At 33.3% G+C, this 25,116-nt stretch overlaps 1 protein-coding gene across 1 annotated transcript; it reads right to left on the reverse strand.

Moving 5' to 3' along the window:
* Positions 1 to 7,536: 7,536 nt before the first annotated feature.
* On the reverse strand, positions 7,537 to 8,343 carry LOC139529032 (uncharacterized). The gene has a single exon (XM_071325266.1). The coding sequence runs from the start codon at positions 8,341 to 8,343 to the stop codon at positions 7,537 to 7,539; it is 807 nt and encodes a 268-aa protein (XP_071181367.1).
* Positions 8,344 to 25,116: the final 16,773 nt, after the last annotated feature.

Genomic DNA, 25,116 nt, shown 5'->3' on the forward strand with positions numbered 1-25,116 from the left:
TTGGCAAAGATCTACGTGAGTCATACTGTTCATATGACGTCAGCGCCTTAGCGCCTTGCGTTTTTGTGGTTGCATAAAACATCATAACGAACAGAAAAAATACTTCTTGAATTTTCCTACGTACATCATGGTATTGTCATGTAGTGAGTCATGTCCTGATCTTGCATTCTGATGACTCATGGTTGCGTCATGACCAAATATGACCTACGTCCATCCGTCTTGACTCATCTTCCTTACTTCCGCTGACGTCATTAGGGCTAGTATATGCCCATATATCATATTGGGGGCGGGGCATGCGCATATGACGTCAGCGCCCTAGCGCCCTGTGTTTTGGGGGTGCATCAAACTCCTCACTCCCTACTACTGTTCAGGCAAACTAAAGTAAGAGAACAGAAATCAATTTTGGGATGTATGGACGTACGTATAAGTAAGGGACGTAAATACTTACAGAACATGTTGATCTGAGGTATTTATAACCCTGTAACACATTTTAGTTGTTACTGTGTAATTACCATTGAGGCAATGACATTTTAGATTTTTATTTTAAGCCATTTATTTGATATACTAGTAATCATTGCCTCTGTGTTAGGACGACACATTGTTAATTATAGGCCATCTTAAAGAACCATACTGCCGCAGCAATAAAGTGTGAGGATAAAAAGTTCTGGATCTGCCATTGCATTGTTAAGCACTAAGAAAATCATTTTTCTAGCACATGGACAAATGTTATTAAATCATTTTAATTATTTCTACAGCACTTGTCTCTAGCTTGATCCCGGTCTTGATACACTAAACTATAATATTCTAAGAAGTAGATGATGACTCATGAAGTTGCTTTTAAATTATACGGATGCAAGTTACTAATTGTAATTAATGCAATGTTTTTCTGTTGTCAGTTTGTTCACTTGAGCATGCTGAACGAGTGAAGGTCCTTATATCCACATTGGAAAGTGAAAGAGTTTGTATTTAAATAACGAAAATAGTTTTCAAATGATTTGTGGCATCAAAACTTTCAGATCGATGTCAGTTTGACAAAAACAATGCACTTTTCTATTAAAGCCGGTATTTACCTATACTCGTCCTTGGCGTGAGACATAAGCCGTATAATTATCGATTATTTTATATTCTATCACCTGTGTATCGTTAAAATAAATCAAATAGCCATTATCACTTGTCAATTATCCGACAACTTTGTCAAATATCAACTTGTTCTCGCATACTGTACTCTTTTGATACACTCGGGCTTTTACTTATTCAATAACAAACAGTTGTAAATATCGTACAGTATCGTACATAGTAAAAAATAGTGCGAAAAAATGTTCATTCATGAAATATTCATGAATGAAACGCCGTCTCGCGTAGATTTCTTTTAATTTTCTCTTCAGCCAAATTGAATGGCCTATCAGCAAAGTAGTGTTTGTGATACTTATTTTCAAAATGAAGTTAAATTCATCTGAATTGCCGGTGAACATTCATTCCTTTTTTATTCAAGCTGTAATCTTTTCAAAAGAGTAGTAACTCAAAATATCCAAGAATCAGAATTAGAACACTAGTACTACATTATCTTGAAGCAGAACATTGCGATAGTCTGTCTCACCGAAAGTTGAGGCCGACGCCTAAGGAAAGTAGCTATAGCAAACTTTCCAAAAATTGAAGCGAGGGTGGGTATGTCGTGTGTGTGGTTGTTCTTTTTACTCCCTGTTAAATGAAGCTCAAACATTCTAATACATTTACCGCCTGCATGGATTACTTCGTGAATAACCGCTAGAAAAAAAAATCTGTTTAATTCTTAAACCCAGCATAAGCCATTTTGAATTTACATGTTTTTCTCGTAAGCTACTTTCAAATCGAAAGTTGACATTTCGTAAAAAAAGGAACCGCCGTGTTGACTTGCTGTAATCAGTTAAACGCAAAAGACTTCGGGAATGTTCGGAGAGCCGACAACCTTGCTTCGGAAGTTGGGAAGTTATATTGTAACATCCATCATTACGTATATCTCTGAGTGTGCGCTAAGTATAGATATGTCGAGAATTTAACACGGTGTTGTTTACAAAGCGAAAGAAGCGCGTTTAGACATATTAGAATCGTATAAATTACATTTTTATAGCTAGTATTCGTTATGGTTTTTGCTCGTTGTTGAGGTTCATACTTTGAATTGTAATTGTTCACATCTTGTTCCATTCTAGTAAGTTTTTATAAGTCATGTATGAAAAGCAATTCTAGGTCGTTTTTCATCCAGTCGAAATGTATTGGAGACAGTGTATATATTAATGAAGAAATTAGAGGCACCAGTAGTTAGATCATCTACCCTCGTATATTTAACTGGAAAAAACCAGTCAAACGTTTATTGTCGTTATATATGTTGCTTAACCTTAAGCACTTTTAAAACTGTTTTAGTTAGCATATTATGTAGAGAATCATCAATTTAACGGCATTTAATATCTTAAATAAAACTATTCTAATTAGATATATTTTCATCTGATATTGGACGGGAAGATTCATTCATTCATTCATTCATGTATTTCCTCATAATTGAGATACAATGAACACATACAATTAACTAAATATCAGACAACAAAAAGAATAAACGAAATAGGAACAGAACAAAAACAGTTTTTTTTTACATATATAGAAAAATATATACACTTTAGTATCTCAGCATTAGGGCCTTATGTAATCTTAAATGAAGACATATCATGTATTGCCGAACCTGACACAAGGTCCATATGTTGCTATGCACTGAACCACATTAGCGTGACAAAGCCTCTCAAACTCCGAATGTTCGTCACTTAAATTTAATGGAATTCTTCCTAGTAAAATTTGATATATATCCTCATCATCATATTCACTTTAAGTTAGTAGTAAAGTTGTAACGGAAAATTCTAGATAATTATATCCCGCCACAAGTCGCGCAGCTCTGTAGTGCAAATTCAGGAACAACATACATGTACATAGACATCATTAAAGTCATTTTCACATGCGACGCACTTATCTCCTGATGAATTTGGTATATCAGCTAATAGTTTTGTAATAAAATATGAATTTCGTATTTCTGCAAACGATTGTGCTTTTTTCCAGAAGTTTGCTATAAAAATTGTTTTGTGGATATTTCTCAAACGTATAAAATTGGCATCTAAGGCAGCAACCATTTGATTTTCTGGACTTTTTCTGGACTTTTTTCCAGGACAAACTAATTTTTTGGCGACAATTCGAAAGCAATTTTTTTTTTTCAATTTTAGCATTACATATACAATTTAGTAGCAGCTGAGCGTGAAACAAACTTTTTTTTTTTCGGGGTCAAAAACAAATTATTTTTTTCTCCAAAAACTGGAAACAGACTTTTTTTTCCAAAAAAAACCATAGTCGAACCAAAAATATTCTTTTTGAAAGATAATTGTTACCTAACATACACAGTTTTTGGAAAAATAAGAACAGTTTTCTCTTTTGGAAAATTGTCTCATGTAGATTAAAGGAAGCTGTTATGCAACCGAGGTTCTTCTGAAATCCTTGTTGTTGACAGTTAAGGAAGTTTATATTGTCCAATATGGTTAGCAAACGGTTTTTTAAACATGCTCAAAGACCTTTGAAACACACGGCAAAAGTGTAATCGGACGGTAGCTGTTTTAGGTTTATTATTTCCTTTAAAAAGATGTTGCCCTTTTATGTATATATGAGTTACGATTATTTGAAAACATTTATTAAACCGCCAAAATAGATACACAAAAGTAAAAACAGGAGTCACAAATCCGATTGAATACAATTATCTGCCCAATTTTATTGATTCTGTAACGATTGTTTCAAATATGACCAACTGTTTACTCAAAATCACCAGCGGTATCAGGACCCACCAGCACAGAATCAGGACATGTCTAAACTGAGGAAATGCACAGTTTGAATAAATTGCACAGGTTTTTCACAAAATAATTTGTCATGTGGATTTGGGTATAGAAAGCGGACTCCAGGAGCATTTTTGTTTTATTCTTTCAGTTCTAGATTTTCTAAAAATGAGCACTTTTGTGTTACGCAACCTGAAACAGTTTAGAGGGACACAATTAAAACATCTCAACTGTTTCCTTAAAAAAATCGGCATTTTCGTCTTTGTTTACATATTTTCAATGATCACCAGCACCAGTCAGGACCTAATCACCAGCACAGATGCAAAAAAAAAACACAGTTCAATATTCATGAATTTTGAATAGTGAAAAGTGAATAGTGAATAGTGAACGTACTTCAGCCCGGTCAGCACAGAACGTTCTCTCGCAGAACAACCTTACCCACCGTGTTATTTGTTAAGTCAAGTCACGAGATATTGAACTCCGTGTGCTCCATGAAGCGTTCACTGCAAAAACGTTCTTGTGTGTGAGAAAGAAAGATAAAAATTTCAAACAAAGAAACACTGAGTCACGTGTATGAGTATCCGTTTCGGTCATTGGCTGTATATGTATGAACATACTGTATGAAATTTTCAACGCGTTGGTTTTTACTTTTAACGTGTTGGTTTTTATTATCAACGCGATGGTTTTTACTTTCAACGCGTTGGTTTTTTATGAGTGGCCGTTCGTGTCATTTGCGCGATATTGTAACGCGTTAGTAAAAACTAACGCTTTATTTTGTTAAACTAACGCGTTATTTTGTTAAACTAACGCGTTATTTTGCTAAAATAACGCGTTATTTCTTCATTTTAACGCGTTATTATACAAAACTATCGCGATATTTCATTTTTGCTTTTACTTTAAAATATTATCAAACTAACGCGTTAGTTTTCACTATTAACGCGATATTTATGAAAACTATCGCGATAATACGGAAATAAGCATCATCCAATGAGAGATTTTGTTCCTTCTATGTTTTGGAATTAATGCAAAATGTTATAAACAAGAGTTTATATTACATCTATGGTTATATTTAGTTATAAGTGTCAAAGGTATATTTTTCTTAATGGTCTTTCTAGTTAATGTATTGCAACGTTTAACTTTGTTGCAAGTATCTGAAATCTACGGAAGCCGATAAGGGCCATTAAAAAAAAAAAATTATGTCGTAATTACGACATAGCATGTCGTAATTTCGACATAACATGTCGTTATTACGACATCGTTATGTCGTAATTTCGACATAACATGTCGTTATAACGACATCGCTATGTCGTTATTTCGACATAACATGTCGTAATAACGACATCACTATGTCGTTTTAACGACATAGCTATGTCGTAATAACGACATCGCTATGTATATAAAAGATCATGATAATTAAAACAAATCGTGTTATGAAATTTGGAAAAAAAGGTTGATGATTGCTGCCGAAAAAAAAGAATAGCGCATGTTGCTATAGACTCCACCCGGGGACATAGGTTAGACACAGGTTAAATTTTGTAATTTTTATCAATCGTTTATAGCTTTTAACGATTTATTTAAAAGAATGGTGAAATGGGGAAAAACACTTCGTCCAACTTTTGCAAAGACAAATTTTAGACACCAAGACAGTCCTCTAAATGTTAAATTCGAATTGAAATTTATATTGTGGAAGTACTCCATAGATCATTTAAAGTCGTCACTTCAGTAAGGTGCAATCACCAATATTAAAAGACTTATACCAGTTCACGGAGTGTTTTACTTCGCGATTTGTCCTGCTATTCATGTTATAACTCTCGTGATGAAATTAATTCCTGTACTAGCGAAACCGGAACTTTTCGTCAATATAAACTTGTGCATGAAATTGCGTCAATATAAACGTGTGCATGAAATTGGGGTACTAGTAATTGAAAGACAAATCCCAAACAGCGACGAAAACCGTTTCATCGAATTTTAAAAACCCGGGATTATTTAAGCCGTTTTCGCGAACGATCCAGGAGTAGATTACTATACTTTAAAATGTATATCAGAAATTAAACACTATAGATGACTTGCGCGGAAATAATTCTCAAGCCAAGGTTCAAGTAATTGAAGGGGTGTATTTCGACAACTTATGTACCAGGGAAAATACAATTCTATTCAAATTTAACCAAGGGTAAAACTGTTCGATTTACTTGCAGAGTGTCAGATATATTTGTATTGGGGTAAAGTTAAATTTTACAATGACAGATAGCTAGATGATATGCACCTTGAAAGTTAAACATCATATGATAAAAGTTTCGTACATCTAAAAAAAAATATCTTTCTTATGGAAAACTGTACCACATCTTCCTATATCTACTTCCGTCCCATCTTTCTTTCCCACATTACTTGCGACAGTAATGCATTTTTAGTTGAAATAACTTAAAGGGTAAACATTATCAAATAGATTTCCACAACTTGAGGTAATTTATGATAAAATGACATCACAAAACGAACAGAACCAGAATCAGAAATTTTAAAAATTTTGTAATATAATAAATAAATCAACCAACATATAAAAAAAAAACAAATAAAACTTGCAAAAATTAATCAAAAACCCTCTTCGACGCCGCTTTTTATGTGTAATGTCGTGTTTTAGGAACATCGTGCCCATCGTTTGATAGTAAATACAGAGCAATCGATACGTCCAATCACCCTCATGACAACAACCCATGGAGTTGTGCACTTCTTTAATGAGAGGTGGAAAGCTTTGTTTGCCTTGATAGGACTTTAGGTCAGTCCTCATAGTCCCCGGTCGGTTACTTATTACGTCCAATCAGGATCTATAAAATATATAAGTTTCTCACAGAAGGTAACCAAAGAAGGTGACCAAATATTTTGCGACGATACAAATATTAAACTTTACAATATAAATAAATATCTTTAATCAATGAATTCAAATAGCAAAAGCTATGCAATTAACAGACATATACTTATTCAGCTTCATGTATTTATTTAACAATGAAATACATTAAATATGAAATTTGGAGTTTTACCAAGGGAGCTAATAATTAATTAATAACACTGTCTGCCACACAGCATTTCGGGGCTCTCCCTCTGGTATCTTTCGTCCCTCTTTTATAGCTGATTATGCGGGGGCTTTTCTAGTTATTGGGGGCATTATGATATGACCTATAGTTGTTAATTTCTGTGTCATTTAGTGTCTTGGCAATCATAATATTACATATTCTTTAATATATATAGTGATGTCGTTATTACGACATAGCTATGTCGTTATTACGACATGTTATGTCGAAATTACGACATAGCGATGTCGTTGTAACGACATATTATGTCGAAATTACGACATAGGGATGTCGTTATAACGACATAGGGATGTCGTTATAACGACATAGGGATGTCGTTATAACGACATGTTATGTCGAAATAACGACATAGCGATGTCGTTATAACGACATGTTATGTCGAAATTACGACATGCTATGTCGTAATTACGACATAATTATTTTTTTTTGAATGGCCCCTATCGGCTTCCGTAGAAATCAGATCTCTAGTAATTGGTTTATTATATCCTCTGGCTACTAATTTTAGTTCAAGGTTAATTAGGTGCTTGTTCAAATCGATTTCATTATTATTGTTTCTAATGTGCCGTATAGTTTCTCCCACAGTGATACTTTTAAAGGTACTATGTGGATGAGAGCTATTAGGTGGCAAATTGATAAGTTTCTGTCTTTTTAATGTGAAATTTGACATCCAAGATTCCTTTTATATGAAATCTATTACCTTTATAAACCTCTAAATCTAGGTAGGTCATTAACTCTTCAGATACTTCATAAGTAAATTTTAACAGATTGTCGATCTTATTAGCAATGCTAAAACATTCCTCTATTTGTAACATATTACCAGTGAAGACCATAAAGCCGTCATCTCTATATTGACAGTGTAATTTAATGTGTGTTCTGTACTGGAATTTATCTAATATCATCTTTAGTATAGAGGCCAGATGTAAATCTGTGCACGAAGGCGATAAAATCCCTCCCATGGGGGCGCCTATTATCTGTTTATAGATGTGTCCATTAAATTCAAATTCATTGTTTTCTATTACTATTTTAATTAGCTCAGCTAAATCTGCTAAATTGGGGATTTGAAAATTATATGATAGCTTGTCAATTTTTTCTAAATTGTTGACTAATGTTTCTTGCAAATCTTTTATTTGCATGTTTGTATACATCGAAGTTACATCATAGGCAATCAGAAAACATTTGTTTTCTTTCTTTTCTTTCTCTAATTTTACAATAAAATCTTTAGAGTCTTGAATGAAGAATGGATCTTTCCTCAATAAAGGTTTAAAAATTAGATCTAAGAATTTTTCAATTCTACAAGTTGGGGAATTGCTTTTGTTGACAATGGGTCTATATGCAACCTCAATATCTGAATGGTTAAAACCTTGTTTAATGATATTTTTAACTACCTCTGGGTTAATTTTGTGGATTTTAGGTAGAAAATACATGTGCCCATGTTTTGGGTTATGACTCTGTGTCAGAAAATTATATGTTTTTATATCTATTTCTTTTTGAGAAAACAATTTCCTAATTATCTCTTCTATCTTTTTACTAATAGATGCAGTATTAGGTTGTTCAAGTTCTACGTAGTATATGTCTTGCGTTTAGCTATGTATGTTGGTTGAGGGAACTCTTGTTTATAAAGTCTTGAGTTTAGCTATGTATGTTGGTTGAGGGAACTCTTGTTTATAATTTTTTATTGTTAATGTTATCTCCCTTGTCTCTTCAGATTCAATCTAGAACCGTGCTTGTGATTGGTTAACATCATTGAACAAATATCAAAAATTAACGCGTTGGTTTTACATTCCATACCGTACGATTTTAACTTCTGTCTACCAATCAACATCTTTGTAACAAAGTACAAACTCATCAACCGTTCGGACGGACTCCAGATTGTTGTTAAGTTTGGTGGGAAAATATATTCTCCGTCGTTTAAGATACTTACTTGTTACAAGGCTTCACGTAGGGGAGACCGGGAGCGATTTTTGGATCGATCCAAGGAAATGGTGAATTATTGTAGCCGAATTATCACCTCAGATGAAATGGACGATGATACATCAGAAAATGTTTGAGGAATGTACACATGTTTGATATCTGTTTAGGGTTAATAAAACACATGATACTGTTTGATACATGTAGTCTGAGTTCTCTCTATCTATCAAGACACAGTGTGGTCAACATAATATGTTAGAATACAGCCTTCAACACAAAGGCTTGGCTCACATCAGACTGCATCTTACTAAGGACACGAGAACACTGTTATAAAACAATTTAAACAGGAAAATACAAATCCAATTTCACTTCAAACCAGAAACAAAACGCAAATATAAACAGCACCAAAAAAGACATCCACTTAACAACATGCTTCTGACTTGGGAATGTGCTTATGAATACAAGGCTCCGTGTTGACGGCCGTACATTCATCTATAATGGTTTACTTATTATAAATTGTTATTTCGATGGAGAATTGTCTCATTGGCACTCACACCACATCTTCCTATATCTATTGACCATGTAAATTTTTTTGTTGTTTTCAATTTTGTTTGTTTATTTGTAAGTACAAGGTGTAAGCTGTTTTGTCTAGGCTATAAACAGGTTTCTTACTAAATTGGTTTCGGTCACCAAGATGAAAAGGATACAGTGCAATTCAAATAGTATATATTTACAATCAGACTTGCAGGCCTTTTTTTCATGACTCAGAGTTTAAAATATAAGAAAACATCAAAATAACAAGGGACATTCGGAAAATATCTTCAAAGCGCGTGAAATGTTTAAAACAGTATTTGTTTTTTAACAAATGAGGTTTGTTATCTAAAACTTGCATGAGCACAAAGTACACAACTTCAAATAGCCAATTCTCTATACCATAAGCATCACAAAAACCTTGCAGAGTAGGTGTAATGATCATAATAATGACCAATACCAAGCCATTGTTCAAATAACATATCTAAAATTTCAATAAAAAGAGCTATAATACAGGTTCGCGTATTGCATTTCTTAAACACATAAAATCATTAATTGATTAAATTTCTTCACATTTGCGTTTGAACTTTAACGTAAAAACTAACTCTTAATTAAAAAAAAAAGAAGAACCTTAGAATGTAACTTCCAGTAGTGGTGATTTAACATGTTGTCTTTGAGAGAGAAGAGAAGAAAAAAATATCACTTTAACAATGATTCCTTCAAAAAAATTATTTTACTCCAAATTGAACAGTATATAGTTTCTTTAAGTAAACAATCAATGTCAGTTTCTAATTCTTATTAAACTAAATAGTTTAAAACAATGCATCTTTATTAAAACAATTATCTAATATTTAATGCCAAACAAGCATTTGGGTTTACGATTGCATTTCTTTTTTTTTTAAAGAAAGCAACTTGTAAACATTTGCAGACGGGCTGCGGACAATTCAGCAATATTTATACTTTACAACCAATCTTAAGAAAACTCCGGAGGCTCTCCGAATTGTGAGATGACGAATAGATATTTTTAGAAAATACTTTGTTAGAAAATACTTTGTAACAAACATTTTGATTGGTTGACAAAAGTACAAAACTCACGGTATGGTATGGAATGAAAAACTTACGGTATGGAATTGAAAACCAATGTTGTTTTTTTATGAGTGGCCGTTCATGTCATTTGCGGGATATTCTAACGCGTTAGAGAAAATAACGCGTTATTTTGTAAAACTATCGCGTTACTTTGTTAAACTAACGCGTTATTTCTTCATTTTATCGCGTTATTGTCCAAAACTAACGCGTTATTACAAAAAACTATAGCGATATACGATTTTGCTATTTATTTGAAATATAATCAAACTAACGCGTTAATTTTCACAAATAACACGATATTTATCATTGACGAGCCAGTAAGAAATAACGCGTTATTTTGTTAAACTATCGCGTTACTTTGTAAAACTAATTTCTACTTTTTATCGCGTTAATGTTTAAAACTATCGCGTTAGTTCTACAAATGTAATCTAACGTGATATTTTATCGGAAATACACGACATGTGTTTTATTTGTTTTCAATGTCGATATCCAATCACAAGTGCTGTTCCTCTCAGTGAGACTGGATAATCAACCCGAAGAGACAGAGGAGACAACACATCAATTGGCTACTAAATTGAAAATGTCTCTGGCGCAACTTCATGGATATCATTAATCAACCGGACACGAGGGAGAGGGCTGCTCCAGATCCTGAACACGAAGATGAGGATTTCCTTTCAGAGTATTCCTATTTTCCCTCGTTCTGGCTAAGAGTTTGAAAGTTCGTGGTCCATATGGGTTGATGCAGACGATGATGTTGAGGACACAGGAATGTACATTCCGGGAACAAATACTTATTTTATTCGCATAAAAACAAGGCTTATAAATGTCTTTGGTTAACAAAGGTTGCTTTGAAAATAAGGCAAAATATTTTTTAATTGTAATGACCTTAACCTTGACATTAGCATTATAATTTTGATACAATTTTGTTTAATTCCGCCAATGACACGAACGGCCACTCATACACGTGTCATAATTGACACACAATTTACCAATGAAATCAAACAAAATCGATAGATAAGATCATTCAATCGACGAGATGTCGCCCTTCCTCCGATCAACGGGGGTTATCAGCAGTTAAGTGTGACAATTGTCACCTTTTACAGAAAGATCTGGTCCGAAAAGATCAATAGAAGACCACCGCTAGTATCAATATCCATCAATATAATAAGGCACAGATAATTATCATTTCTTTATGATTTATAAATTGTCTTAAAACAATGCTCCCGTTGTCATTTGATCGTGTTGTTTTTAAATACGCAAAACTAAAATAAGTTATCGAACTATCAGTCATTCAATATATACCGCCTATTTTATCCTAAAATTTTACAGCTTTCATATGTACTTTGACAGGAATCGTTTTCTTATTCGCCCGTTTACGTGGCGTATTATGGTATACCGTTGTCCGTCTGTCCGTCCGTCCGTCCGTCCGTCGCCAACACGTCGGACAATAACTCAAAAACGCTTATACCAATTCGTATGAAACTTTAGTGAATTGGTAAAATATCTATTGATGTGAGCTCCCTTTCGTTTTTTATAAATTTTAGATTTGACGTTTCTGAGTTTTGGGGTTTTATTCATTACAAAAAAGGGGGATTTTCTAGTTTTCGGACATTATCCTTAAAGTGCTTTGAGCATTTTAAGTTTCCGAGTTTTTGTGTTTTATTTATGAAAAAAGGGGGATTTTTTAGTTTTCGGACAATCACTCAAGAACACTTTCACCAATTTGCACGAAACTTTGGTGAATTTTTTATATCAATTGACCTGAGCTCCCTTTCGTTTTTATAAATTTTAAATTTTGCGTTTCCGAGTTATGGGGGTTTTATTTATGAAAAAAGGGGGGATTTTCCAGTTTTCGGACAATAACCCAAAAATGCTTTTAGCAGTTTTTATGAAACTTTGGTGAATTGTTTATATCTATTGACGTAAGCTCCCTTTCGATTTTTATAAATTTTAGATTTAAAGTTTCGGAGTTACGTGATTTTATTCATAAAAAAGGGTGGATTGTCCAGTTTTTGGACAATGCTTTGAGCAGTTATCATAAAAGGTTGGTGACGGGTTTATATCTATTAAGATAACCTCCCTTTAGTTTTTCATGATTTTCTAATATGACATTGGGAAGTTATTGAACTTTATTCTTTGAAAAGTGACGGGCGTATCATGCGCTTATGGCGCAGCTGTTTATATTTTCTATCATGATCAAATAAGTTTTTTTGTTTTTGTTTTTTTTCCCAATAATTGCATTTAACATAAACTTTGCACACATTTCAATTGAAATAACATTGAAACAAGATTGAAGGTTATATAAGTCACAAAATTGATGTGACAAAGTAAATTTGTTTTAACATAATTGAAGAAGATTTGTAAACGACAAATAATTATTATACTAGTTTTGATAGGGGCTCGTATCATGGAAAACCTATCTTTATCCTGTACAACAAGACGAAGTCTAGACTTATAATTTTAGCGGAAATGTATATGATTCGTGTTTGAATAATGGAATATCTTGCACTTCTTTCTTATACATATTTTACGCAAAGTCTTAAAATAACTACATGTATCATTTGTCCTTTTATAATAGCCGAGTCTAATACATGTATCATTGTACTTGCCTTCCACACAAGCGGAAAATAAGGAAAGAGGGGCAACATACAGTGAAGATCACTTGAGTCTTCTAACCTCTCATTAAATCTGTCAGAATCTGTCAGAATCTGTCAGGAGAACTGTTCTAGGACAGTACGTAGAACTGTCAGCCTGACACCTTTTAGTCAGTTCTAGGTTAGAACTGTTCTAGCTAGAACTGATTTGGTCAGTTCTACCTAGACTGATTTGGACAGTTCTACCTAGAACTGATCCTGACAGTTCTACCCTAGCACAGTTTTAGACAGTTCTACCTAGAACTGACCAAATCTGATAACAAATTCTACGGCCAGAATTGATTTATAAATTCTACGGCTAGAATTGATTTATAAATTCTACGGCTAGAATTGATTTATAAATCCTACAGCTAAAATTGATTTATAAATTCTACGGCTAGAATTGATTTAGTTTAAATTTAAGAACTCTTTGTCTAAATATAAAGGCTTCGGCAAAATAGCGATTAATATTATAAAGAGTTTTGCTATTTTGCCGGTTTTAACCCCGCCATATTCTGCATGTATGTGACTGTTCCAAGTCAGGAGCCTGTTATTCAGTGATTTTCTTTTGCTGATGTGTTACATAAATTATTTGTTTTTCTTTCATTTTTTGAACATAAATGAAGCCGTTAATATTGGGGGGGGGGGGGCATTATTATTTCATTTATTTTACATTTGTCATTCGGAGAGTCAGGATGACTCGTTTTACATAACAAAATTATCTGACCTTAATGTTATACGTTATTCCGGTCAAAACCACCAGGGACGGCTCCAGCAGTTTAAAAAAGAGGGGAGGGGGGGGGTCCAACTAAAATGTATTGTCCTCATTCAAATGCATTGATCGTCCATAAAAAGGGTGCTGTACAGCAATTCAGTTATAATTTTAGGTCAAGCGGGACTGTTATATATACAAATTATAGCAATATTGGAAAACAATGACCTCAAAATTTTGTACGCATGAATTTATAGTGCCAACATGTCCTCTTTTTATTCAAAGTATTGAATCGTAAACAAATATCAGTAGTTTTCATACTTCAGACTGAGTCGTGTAATTATTTAAATCTTTTGACCGCATCAATCTAAACTGACCTTATTTGCTCTTTCTTTCTGCAAAACTATATAGCTGTACAGTAATTCAGTTATAATTTTAGGTTAAGAGGGACTGTAATATATACAAGTTATAGCAATATTGGATAACAATGACCTCAAAATTTTGTTCGCATGAATTTATAGTGCCAGCATGTCCTCTTTTTATTCAAAGTATTGAATCGTAAACAAATATCAGTAGTTTTCATACTTCAGACTGAGTCGTGTAATAAAATCTTTTGACCGCATCAATCTAAACTGACCTTATTTGCTCTTTCTTTCTGCAAATCTATATAGTTGTACAGCAGTTCAGTTATAATTTTAGGTCAAGATCGAGGGACTGTAATATACAAGTTACAGCAACATTGAAAAACAATGACCTAAAAATTTTGTTCGCATGAATTTATAGTGCCAGTATATCCTCTTTTTATTCAAAGTATTGAATCGTAAACAAATATCAGTAGTTTTCATACTTCAGACTGAGTTGTATAATAAAATCTTTTGACCGCATCAACCAAAACGGACCATATTTGCTTTTTTTTATGTGAATCTATATAGTTGCACAGTACTTCAGTTATATTTTTTTTTACTGTAGTATATATAAATAACTGCAATATTGGAAATTGAACAAACATCAGTAGTTTTCATACCTCAGACCATGGAAGTAATATTTAGAAGGAATAACAACGACTAATTAGCATGTATTTATAGCATGCTGAGCTCTGTACTAAAGTCATACGATTTCATCCAATTATAGTCTCAGCGGTAAGACGCCTTTGGTTACTATCTGCGTTACCGCGGTTGTAAAAGGCATCTGGAATTTCTTATCAGTCACGTGGTTTTATCGAGTCCGGTAATTATAGCGCACCTGTGGGAAATCCCTAGTTTATTAATAACAAGGTAGCGCTGTATCACATAGAATATCTACCTTTAGACACAGGTGCTTGAGGACAGGATCCTGTATGAGCCCCATATAGTCCCTCCCCCCTTTTTTTTTTTTTTTTTTTTTTAATCATTTATCTCAGATTTTTCGATATATATCACTTATTTGTACCATATATATACTAATATACCATATTTATACTCTAAATATGCATGTTTACTATCAACGTGAATCTCGACTATAGAGCGAAGCGAAAGGTTGCCAACTCCGTTTCAAGAAATTGGGGCGATGGTCAGGAAAAATTGTTTTAAAATCTAATAAAATGTCTCTTACCGGTCTAGTCAACGAGTACTTGCTGTTCCCATATAATTATCCTTATTGAATATCAATATCCAGACATAATATATTACTGTTTAAACATTTTTAATTAGTTTTTTCGCTGGCGGTGTTGCAGTTTTTTTGTCCATTCAACTTCGATCAACGGAAGTTACAAAACAACGACATCTGTGTGGTCTTCAGCTCAAGAAGGATAACTCCACCTGAAAACGCGGGAAATTAGATGAGTTCCGGGGTAGAAAAAGTCAGAGATTTTCGAAATGTACACATTCGAAATTTTCGTATGTTTTCTTTCCCTGCATTTACCCCGGAACTCATCTAATTTCCCGCGTTTTCAGGTGGAGTTATCCTTCTTGAGCTGAAGACCACACAGATGTCGTTGTTTAGTAACTTCCGTTGATCGAAGTTGAATGGACAAAAAAACTGCAACACCGCCAGCGAAAAAACTAATTAAAAATGTTTAAACAGTAATATATTATGTCTGGATATTGATATTCAATAAGGATAATTATATGGGAACAGCAAGTACTCGTTGACTAGACCGGTAAGAGACATTTTATTAGATTTTAAAACAATTTTTCCTGACCATCGCCCCAATTTCTTGAAACGGAGTTGGCAACCTTTCGCTTCGCTCTATAGTCGAGATTCACGTTGATAGTAAACATGCATATTTAGAGTATAAATATGGTATATTAGTATATATATGGTACAAATAAGTGATATATATCGAAAAATCTGAGATAAATGATTAAAAAAAAAAAAAAAAAAAAAAGGGGGGAGGGACTATATGGGGCTCATACAGGATCCTGTCCTCAAGCACCTGTGCCTTTAGAAAGAAATCGAATGGTGAAAAAAACTTGAAAAACGGACGAGAATTGTTCAAACTACAGCAGTTTAACATGGAAAATTGTATTTAATTTAGCATATTTTTGCTTTTTACCGTTTGTTTTAAACTGTTCTAAAAGTATTTTCCGGTTAAAAGCGGATCCCGAGTTAAACAGTTAAATACCGATGAATCGATCAGGTTTCACATGATGTTTAACAAAATAATGTAGGCAAATGTAGGCATAGCGAGAGGCATAGATTTTTTTACTGTTGAAATGTGCAAAGTTTATCGAGATTGAATGAAATAATATTTACTTTCAAGTATTCTAAATTTATGTATATGTCATAAATGTCATTGATTGCATTATTGAAACTCGACAACTAAAACGTGGATAATATTTTCGTAAATATATATTTAAAAAGTGTTTATTGTGGAATGCTTGTATTAATATAATAAGCTATACAGCAAAAAATATAACAAACCGACGAAATGGGCTTGCATCTATCTGTCTTACGGTAAATTCGTTTTTACACAAATTAGTTTATGTATCAAGAACTTAAATTGAAGGATAGAACCGTTTAGAATTGTTAATAATTTAATTGACTATAAATACACGAGAGATTTAGATTTTTCGTATTTAATAAAGGGTGTCCAAACGTATTTTTTGTACAGTCATCTTCTTAACTTTATACGGAAATGGTTTTTTAATTGTCTGTAAATTTTAAAATTGAAATGACACAACTTTGTTCTCCAATTTCGTATGTGATAGCTGTCGGTTTTAACTATTAAGTTCAAACTAACCAAAAAAAGGGAAAAATTGGACTAAAATAAAAATTGAACGAATGACTCTTTTCGGCAGCGTACATCAACGGAATGTAACGAATGGACTATTCGGGTTACTTCGCATGTATATTCGACAAAAACTTGTCTGTTCGTAGTTCTCCGTGAACACGAAAATGACCGATAAGTGTCAGTGATTTGATCGATCACATGCGGAGAATAAACTTCCATGCCAGATATTGAACCAATTAACGAGTTATTGAAAGATGGGCGGTAACGCAGAAACCTTTGAAGTGACGACGATGTTATTCCTTCCAATATTACTTCCATGCTCAGACTGACTCATGTAACAAAAATATGTGTCTGCATCAATCAAAACTGACCATATTTGACAGCATCAACCAAATCTGACCATATATAACTGCATCAGCCAAAACTGATCATTTTGCTTTTTTTAATGTAAAAATGTGCGAAGCGGGTTTTTTTAATAGTTTGCACCACATTTTTTATGTTTAATATTTCGAATAGACAGAAAAAAATGATAAGTCATTTCTTATAATTTAATTCTAAATTCCATTTTAAACCTTGCCAAACCATGAAAAAACGTTGATGACATTACGGTCACATGACTAACTTATGTCTATGGGCGCTGATAACACAATAACGACAGAAGACCCGTTACATCCAAACTTAAATTATTAAATAATGAACCGTCACAAAAAGTGACTTTTTAAGTCAGTAGTTCATGATGGTTTTTTTTTAAACAAAACTATTTAACGGCATCATCCAACACTCACATCACTGATTCATATACTTTATTTTAAAATGTAAAGTACATGTATGAGAAGTTCTCTTCTTGGAAAGGTATACTGACTATACTGTTAATATAATTTGAAGAAGGAAAATGATTGGTTTTGTTTGTAGCCTTACGTCCAGTGCCAAATATTTCATTCATGTTCAGATCGAGTATATTTTTCTTGCAAATCTGAGAGCTCAGTGCAAATGTACATAGTTTTCTTGCGTTTAACAACACTGTGTTCATTTCTTTGATATCCCATAATTCATCCACTGTACAATTTTCGTTTGAACATTTGTCAAAACAGAATCTTAAATCATGAATGTAAATCCAAGGCAAACAAGGTAAATTAAGATTGAATTTACTTGAATTAAATGCAGATTTATACTACGAAGAGACTGTGAAGAACGGGGAACGAAGAAACGTAAACGAGGGTGGTAAAGGGTTATTTTCGTGCAACGTGATCGCCGTTTTTTATTTCACGTTCAACGTGTTTTTACTTTTTTATTTGACATTCAGTCGTACAAGACAGGTGCCTCGTTCAACGTGTTCTGCTTATTTAATTTAACGTGCATCGCGATTTTCAAATGCTTATTTTGCTTATTTTTCAAATAAAATTCACCCTTGGCAGGGATCGTCCAGAAAAAATGAATTCAATTTTATTTTTTGATAAAGCGGAAAGGCCTTTGATGTTGTTCCTTATCGATTTTAAAGTGAAGACAGTGACTCAGTCACAAAAGGTTCACATCAAAGTCTTTATTTTTCGTGCAACGTTCATGACAAAAATTATTTCACGTTCAACGTGAAATGATGTCTTATTTCACGTTTTTTCCGTGCAAGCACCCCTTTTACCACCCTCGTAAACAATAATGTTTCATTTGCAATCTCATAAAAATATTTCTCCGAAGAGTTGGATAACCTCCTATCCACTTCGATATTTGTACATGTAACTTTTGATCAGTAAAAAATATAGAAACATCTGCTATTATATATAGTAAAGTAATTGTAACTGATTTTTTCTTCTAAATTCTAAATTGCCCTTTCTGCAGTGACGTCATTTAGAACTGTTCTACAGTCCTGACTGATTTAGTCAGTTCTGCTGACAGTTCTACGGTTAGAACTGATTTGGTCAGTTCTACCTAGAACAGTTTTAGACAGTTCTACCCTAGAACTGATCCTGACAGTTCTACCTAGAACTGATCCTGACAGTTCTATCTAGAACTGTTCTAGGGTAGAACTGTTCTAGCTAGAACTGTCACGTCTAGGACAGGTTAGAACAGTTCTATGACAGAATATTCTGACAGTTCTAATGAGAGGTTAGAAGTGATCTCCACTGTACATAAAATACCGTTACTGTTAAATCGCATTGATAAGAGTTTATAACTCTAAATAAGTTGAAATATAAAAGAATAATTTCCAATAAAAAATAAAACAAAAAAGGTGAAAAGCCCCTGTGTCTATATATATATCTAGGCACATTTCTGATTTTACAATATTTAACTCGCATCATGCTTATCTTTGAAGCTGTTAATATCAATCCTTTAGTCCCTGTCGGATAAAAGTATTCGTCCCATTAGCTATCATACGACATCTTTTATTTTACATACAACTCCTCCGTTCAGGATGTTGTAATACCTATGCAGGTTGAACTTCAATCTAAAGGTTTATCTATTGTTTATATAAGTTTTAAATTTGGGGGTACCAAACGTGACCTTAATAAATTAATTAATTTGTAATTAGTCAATTATGCAAGTTGCAAATCTGGCAGAATCTATCAATGCAAATGCCTATATATTCAAATGACTATTCAAAATGTGAGGTTAGTTCATAAATTAAAAGTCATTGTAAAAAATGCTTCAAACATTAAAAAAAATCACAGGTGGCTCAAATTTAAAACGAAAGGTTCAAGTGAATTGCTTTTGGCAAGAAACGCACACTCATTTCATGATTGTATCTACTATTCAATGCACATAAGTTATGGACTAGTAATGCACCCGTATTGACTTGCATTGGCGGCCGCAGGTCATATTCCAGGTACTAGCAACAGTGATTTTTCTTTTTTTCTTTTTTTTTTTGGGAGGGGGATGGAGGGTATGTGAAATACTGCTTTCCTGTGATGCATCTTCTTGTTATGTTTCGTGAACTTAGGTTCTAAGTTTGTTAGGACAACAGTTATGCGCTGGAAAAAACTGCAGTTGCTATTTTCATTAACTAAGATAAAGATTGGGGTGCCCCTGACCACTCTTACAATTTTCTGTACAGTTTTCAGTAAGAAAAGAATGTTGACACATATATCATATGCTATTAGAATTCAAAGACGATTCAAGTAGATCAAATGAAAATTAACAGGGCGTTCCGAAGGGTAAAGAGTACTCTAAGGGTTGCAAGCGTTTAAAGGCTGTCAATCCTTCTAAGATTGCTCTTAAACTAATTTATGCCAGACCGAGTGCTTCGTTTTTTTCAACCAAGTTTCATTAACCATTTTCACAAAATATTGAGTGTACAATTGAGAATGGAAATGGGTGAAGATGCCAAAGAGAGAAGAACCCGACCAAATTTTTAATATTTATTTGTGTCACAATATCACAAGAACCATTACTGATGAATGGTGAAAGTGAAAATCGTCAATATCAAATTTGACCTCCATTTTGTCATCAGTATCAACATATTAAAATTTGAAAAGCTTAGATTGAATGGTTCATGAGTAAATGCAACAACGTGAATGGAAACACCATTTTACGATCTTTCAAGAACCATAACTCCTGAACAGTAAAAGTCAAAATCGTCATTAATGAACTTGACCTCCATTTTGTCATCAGTACCAGCATATTAAAATTTGGGAAGCTTTGGTAGAACAGTTCATGCGTAAATGCACGGACACGACTGGAAACTCCATTTTTCAATCTTTCAAGAACCATAACTCCTGAACGGTAAAAGTCAAAATCGTCATTATTGAACTTGACCTCCATTTTGTCATCAGTAGCAACATATTAATATTTGGGAAGTTTTGGTAGAACAGTTCATGCGTAAATGCACGGACACGACTGGAAACTCCATTTTTCAATCTTTCAAGAACCATAACTCCTGAACGGTAGAAGTCAAAATCGCCATTATTGAACTTGACCTTCATTTAGTTGTCAGTAACAACATATTAAAATTTTAAAAGCTTTGGTTGAACGGTTCATGAGTTAATGCACGGACAACATTTGATTGCCGCCCGGCCGCCCGCCGTACATCCCCAAATCAATAACCGACATTTTTGTCCCAAAAATCCGGTTAAAAATGAACTACCCAAATTTAAATCTTGTTCATTGGCATATAAATAATGATAATCACACTTAATATGTACGTATCTTTTATTGTAAATCGCGACTTTTTTGTCATGTGATTTCCTGTCCGTTATATTTTGTCCCTTATTCTTAAAATGCACCAGTAAACTGAACTCTATGATTCATGAAATAACGAATAGATATCAATTTAATTCCTAATAATGAAATAATAAGTATAACTTGTTGACAATGTTTCCAACTTTACAAAGGACTTTAAGAGAAAAAATACTATATTTCAAATCTATTTTTTCCTATGAATTACGGCGCTTCTTTCTTTTAACAGTCATAGGATAAAAGAGGGTCTGGAAAAAGAGGGGGGGAGGTGGGTGTTTTTCAATTCTATAAATTATTAACGTCATTTTTTCTCTTTTCTATATAAATTTTCACCATTATTCTCTATTCTTTATATTCTAGAATCCCACTATTCTCTATTCTTAAATTTTTGGCCTATCCTTTTCTTTTCTATTCCTTTTTTTAGCACATTATTCTTTATTCAGTTAACTCCATCCACACCCTAATAGAAGATGATGCCATTCTAGTTACATGTATCTACGTCTTTTTTATTTAACTAAATTATTATGATTGTATCTCTTAATGTTTGTTTTTCATATTTCTTTTTTAAAAGTAGTGTATTTTCTAACCTAAGTTTGTATGTTTAATTTCGCTCCAGATTTTTTTCATTTTCAATGCAGTTACGTGTTCCCCTGCAAGTGGGCAATTTTTCTTCATAATCCAAAACTGTGTACTTATATTTCAAGATCACACGATACCGAATGGCATATCTCCCGATTTCTAAAATTTTTGGCACACTTGTATTTTGAATCAAGTTACATCGATTCGGAATATGTAATAACAAAATGTGGGTCACCATTTTTGTTTTTTCGTAAATTTGATTAGAAAACGTCAATTTTGACGACAAATTTACATAGGAAAAATGCCTTGTTTTAACTTTTTTTTTTAAAGATTTTTCAACAGATGGCTTTCTTATATACGGAGAAAGACTAAAAACTAATATAATATCCAGGATCATGCACCTAAGATGCATGCTTTTTGTATTAGTTGTTATTAGCTTTCAACTAGTTGTCAGTAACTGCGAGTACTCTAAGATCTGTACTTAAGGTCTTTCGGTTGTTGGGCTGTATAAGTACCCTTTCACGTCAACTCCGTTTTGGTTAGATGTATTCTATTTGTATCTATCTGATGAGTTACCGTTATTGTAGCAATAAGGGAACACAACAGGGGTCCAGTTTATGTCCCAGGTTAGTGGGAGGGTTGGCGCCTTTAAACGAGTTTAACCTCGCCACATTCTGTATGTTCCTGTCCCGAGTCAAGTAGCCTGTAATTCAATTTGTTGCTTTGTAACATATTTGTTTTTCGTTCATTATTTTGTACATAAATTAGGTCGTTTATTTTCTCGTTTGAATTGTTTTACATATGTCATTTCGGGGCCTTTTATAGCTGAATATGCGGTATGGGCTTTGCTCATTGTTGAAGGCAGTACAGTGACCTATAGATGTACATTTCAGTGTCATTTGGACTCTTGTGGAGAGTTGTATCATTGGCAATCATACCACATCCTCTGATTATTTTTTTTATATATACATGTATATAGAAACACATATGTCATCATCCTTGTTTTTTTTTTTTGCTTCAAAGTTGACCGATACGCTTAGAATTTGACAGAAAACGTGTGACGTTACAGATTTTGTTTTTATATAATGACCATAAACCCACTTATTCATGGTATATATGGTATCAATATCTCTGACCTGACACGACGTACATTTTTCGAAAATCCGGTTAGAAATGCTTGTTTTGGTCCTAAACAGCTACGACAATAACCTTCAAAATAAACCTAAACCTTCATATTGTTGTATGAAACCTTTTGCTAAAATTTATAGAGATCGATACACTTATACTGAAGTTATTGTCTGTGAACATGAAAAAAATTAGTTTGTATAGACCCTTCAAGTTTTGACCTATTATTCCTAAACAGCTATGCCATAAGCCCAGATAATAAATCCCAACCTTCCTATTGTAGTGTGGAACCTTGTGCTAAAATTTACCAAAGAAATATCTCTTTTACTCAAGTTATTATTAAAACTAGACAAATAATTTGTTTTTGCCCTTTCCGGGCCCTTATTACAGAACAGCTAAGACTATAACCCCCAAAAACAATCCCAGCAATCCTTTAGTGATATGGATTCTTGTGCTAAAATTTCATAGAGATCCATGAAATTATTCTCAAGTTATTGTCTGCGAATCAAATTGTCTTCAGACGCAGACATAATACTACGCAAATAAATTTGCTGTCGTATAATAAGCTCTTTGTTCTTTCAAACTTTGTATTTATATCTTGAAAGAAATGAAGGCTTCAGAGCAAATGCAATGTGATTCCCATTATGATTCATTCATATTTCAAAGGGGCATAATTGGTTTAAAATATTTGATCAGAACTTATTTTCGAAAGTGTCAAAGACATTGCTGATATACATCAATGATAAAAGTGTCATAAAATTGAGGCAATAATTAAACACATGAGAGCAATAACATTTCAATTTTCCATATAATCAATATTTCAGGGGGAATAACTCTTTTAAAAGTAATTGATCTGCACCGATTTTTAAAATCTTCCAAGTACATTGATGATATAAACCTATAATATAAATTTCATTAAAAAAAACCTGGCAAGAATTGTACACATAATCTAGAGCGCTCATAAGGCAATTTTCAATATAATTAATATTTCAAACGGAAATAACCCTTTTAAAAATAGGCACTGGCTACGGTTACATGGAAATGTAACAATAATAAAAATATTATTGTTACATCGGAGACTAATTGCCGGAATGCAAAGTTGGGCAAGGAACCGATTAATTACGAATGTAACAATAATTATTGAGGCTACGGTTACATTGTGTTATTGTTACATGAAAAACAGCAATGTACGCTAAATTTATTAAATTTAAATCTTCTTTAGCTGTGTTGCTTAATTCTTTCATATGTACTAATTAATACTTGTAATAATGATAATTAATAAGTATTATTATTATACAAATGATGTTTAAATAGTTTTACATATTAATCTTAAAGGTAATAAAAATACCTCAGATTCGCAGTGTCAAAATTAATGCAAAAAATATAGTTTGTTGTTGAGAACTGGGGCTGATAAAGTGTTCACTTTTTGAAGTATTTAACTGCACACCTTCTCTTATTACTGTCATTATATACTGTGAACAATGGATGAAGAGATTTATTTTACCAATTTAGTTTTGGATGAAAAACTTGGGATGCGTTTGAAACGAAAATGAAACAATATCAAGACACAAATTTCATACAGCTCTATAGCTATAGCTCTATACAAAAGCAACTCTAAAAAATTGATACATCAACTTAAGCAAAGTTTGTTAACTGCTAAGTTGGATACTGAAATCTGAGGTAAACCTAACATCCGTAATGGACGGCAATGCAATCATATTGAAAGACAACAAGAAACTACACCACATGCTTTCAACCAAAAGATCGGATGAGAATATCAACATTGCGAGAGTAAAATAGTATTTCTCACCGAAAGCATGGCAAACATTAAAGACCGACCGTGCAAGGGCTGTATAGCCAGTCAAGGTCGTTAAAAACTTCCATTTGTAACATTAAAGATTTCCTTATCTTTTAAAAGGAATATCGCAGAATTGAATTGCACGGTATGCGATACAGACGTTCACAGCGGAGGGTAGGAGGGGTCCTGATCCCGAAATCCCGGGCTTAAAAACATGTAGTCCCGAGGTCCCGAATTAAAAAAAAAAAAATCCCGACATCCCGAAAGATCAATCTCGATATCCCGAGCTTAAAAAAACACCCGATCCCGCATCCCGAAAAAGGTCCTGCCCCCTTATTACTGGTGTGTGATGGCTGCTTGGAGTGGATTCGTCAAAATGATGTGTCGGACTTAAACATGCTCCAAAAACCACTTACTGGATATTTATAAACTGTCATTGTAAATAAA

The sequence above is a fragment of the Mytilus edulis genome, chromosome 6 (genome assembly GCF_963676685.1).
Source record: "Mytilus edulis chromosome 6, xbMytEdul2.2, whole genome shotgun sequence".
NCBI classification, from domain to species: Eukaryota; Metazoa; Mollusca; class Bivalvia; order Mytilida; family Mytilidae; genus Mytilus; species Mytilus edulis.